Below are 2,079 nucleotides of genomic sequence, written 5' to 3'. Positions count from 1 at the left end.
TGAACCACTTCTTTGTAACATATAAATGTTATCTGAGTTTGCTGTTTATTTAAAAGGAAGTGCTGATGTTGGCAGTTGTTCTCTGTGTGTGCTGCCAACTTTGTAGTTGAAGGGATTAGGCAGAAAACAAATTAATAAAGTCTAGTTTTTCTGCTGAAACAGCTGGGACGAACCCAAAACAAGTTAAAGTGGGTTCTGGAAAAATCAATCTTTCTTATAGTCTATAGTGCACTGAGCAATTAATAGAACATTAGACAAAACACAAAGCTGACAGTATTAAAGAGAGTTTACCAGCTCAGCGACTATACAAGAAGATTTGCCACATCTCCATTGATAAGCCACTGGAAGAAGTGTGGCTAATATCAGCTCACGGAAAGTCTTGATTTCAGAGCTCCACATTCAATGGTTATTCTGGCAAGTGATTCTTGTACCAATTAACAGGCTTCTGCACCAAATCTAGACCGTTTAGCACATCCTGCTGCGCAAGTTTAAGCTATCATGAACTACACCAACACTCTCCAGTAACATCCATCTCAGATGTTTTCTGCAGGACCATAAATAAGTGCTCAACACAGCCGTGCTAGCCCTAGAGAGGCTACACAAATGAGAGGCTGCAAGTGAAGAAGATAACAATTAGAAAGATATATCAGTGGCTTAATCTGCTGTTGAAGGTCAACGCAAGCAAGAAGTCATCACTTCTTAAAGGTGCTATGCAAACTAGTTTGGCAAGTAGGTTTCATACTGATTCAGTCCAAGACAGCTGTTCAAATCCTGCCTGAAAGCATGACCTGTCTGTCCACTGTCAAAAAAGGAATGTGGTGAGGGACTGCTGAAGTTATGTGAGCAACCTGTCTCCTCCTCTTTTCTCAGGCTTGTCACTGAAGTTTACACTATAGATGACACCTTACATACCTTAAAGCGACGTCTGCAAGAAGCCCGTGATACTCTGCAGATGCTGATCCTCAACAAATCAAACCTGGAACAAGAAATTTCTGTGAAGGCAAACTCCTTCTTCATTGACAAGAAGTGTATGGACATGCGCAAAGTTTTCCCCAGCACCCCACGGCTCATTGGCTACACTTGAATGTAACCTTTGATATCCTAGTGCATGATATAAAAGTTGCAAAGGTTACAAATATTTCCTGAAGGAAATAATTATTATTCTGTTTTCTCAAATAAAGAAGTCCTATAGAAATAAATTAATGAAAATTAATATCATGCCTCTCTCCTTTGAACAACCTCGTATTCTCAGCTGTAGCTGAGTAGACTTATTCTAACAGAATCAGACCACGCTAAAATAACCAGAGAAATATTGCAAGACATATATGAGTTACTAGCTAGAGAAAACGTTAGACTGAAATGCCGTACTTCTCAACAGAATTAGTACAATACAGGATTTAACCGTTCAGGATAACGTGCCATCTGTGTTTCAGTCCTTGTCTGGAAAAGTCCAGTTTAAATACTCTCCTTACACTCTCCTCCTGTCTAGCAATGCTAGATTTGATGTTTGGAATTAGAGGAGGTTGAACTAACTTGATTCACAGAAACTGAAGGGCAGTTTCAGTGCAATCACTTCAGGTACACGTGTAGCCTGTATTCCTTGAGAGGGAATCTTTCCACCTCTACCTCTTTTTTTTTCCTTTTTAATTTGATTTTTCATACAATTAAGTATGAAGAAAATTTGTCTATTTATATGAACTATTTGTGACTAATGTGATATTTGCCTAAGTCTGAAAGGTCTTAACTGTTTAGAAATATGTACTATCTATCAATAGATCTCAAAGGACTTCGTGAGCAAAGACAGTACCTTTGCTCTATTGTGACTAATGAGAAAGTTAAGACAAAGTGGGAATGGAACCAGCATACAGGAACATGATGTGCTTAAAGTGCACTGAAATTGTCCTTCAGTCTGTGAGTCAAGATTGCTCAGCTTTCTAGTTCTCAGTGGAGCACTACTCTGTGTGGTGGAGAGGAGAAGGGTGGAATGGGCTTTGAGATCTGACTTTTCCGGATGACAGTTGAAACACGTTAACAGTGCAGCAATCCTAGTAAAGGATTTGAGGAAGAACTAGTTTTAAC

General features: G+C 39.2%; 1 protein-coding gene across 1 annotated transcript in view; it reads left to right on the top strand.

The window, feature by feature from the left end:
- TEKT5 (tektin 5) overlaps window positions 1-1,084 on the top strand; it is a 27,821-nt gene extending 26,737 nt beyond the window's left edge. Inside the window, exon 7 of the mRNA XM_009324733.1 lies at window positions 871-1,084. Within this exon, the coding sequence (XP_009323008.1) occupies window positions 871-1,084 (214 nt within the window). The remainder of the gene's footprint in view (window positions 1-870) is intronic.
- The last annotated feature ends 995 nt before the right edge of the window (window positions 1,085-2,079 follow it).

This window comes from Pygoscelis adeliae, unplaced genomic scaffold, assembly GCF_000699105.1.
Source record: "Pygoscelis adeliae isolate BGI_AS28 unplaced genomic scaffold, ASM69910v1 Scaffold85, whole genome shotgun sequence".
NCBI classification, from domain to species: Eukaryota; Metazoa; Chordata; class Aves; order Sphenisciformes; family Spheniscidae; genus Pygoscelis; species Pygoscelis adeliae.
The sequence above is the reverse complement of the archived record's forward strand: the minus strand, read 5'-3'. Positions and strand labels throughout refer to the sequence as shown.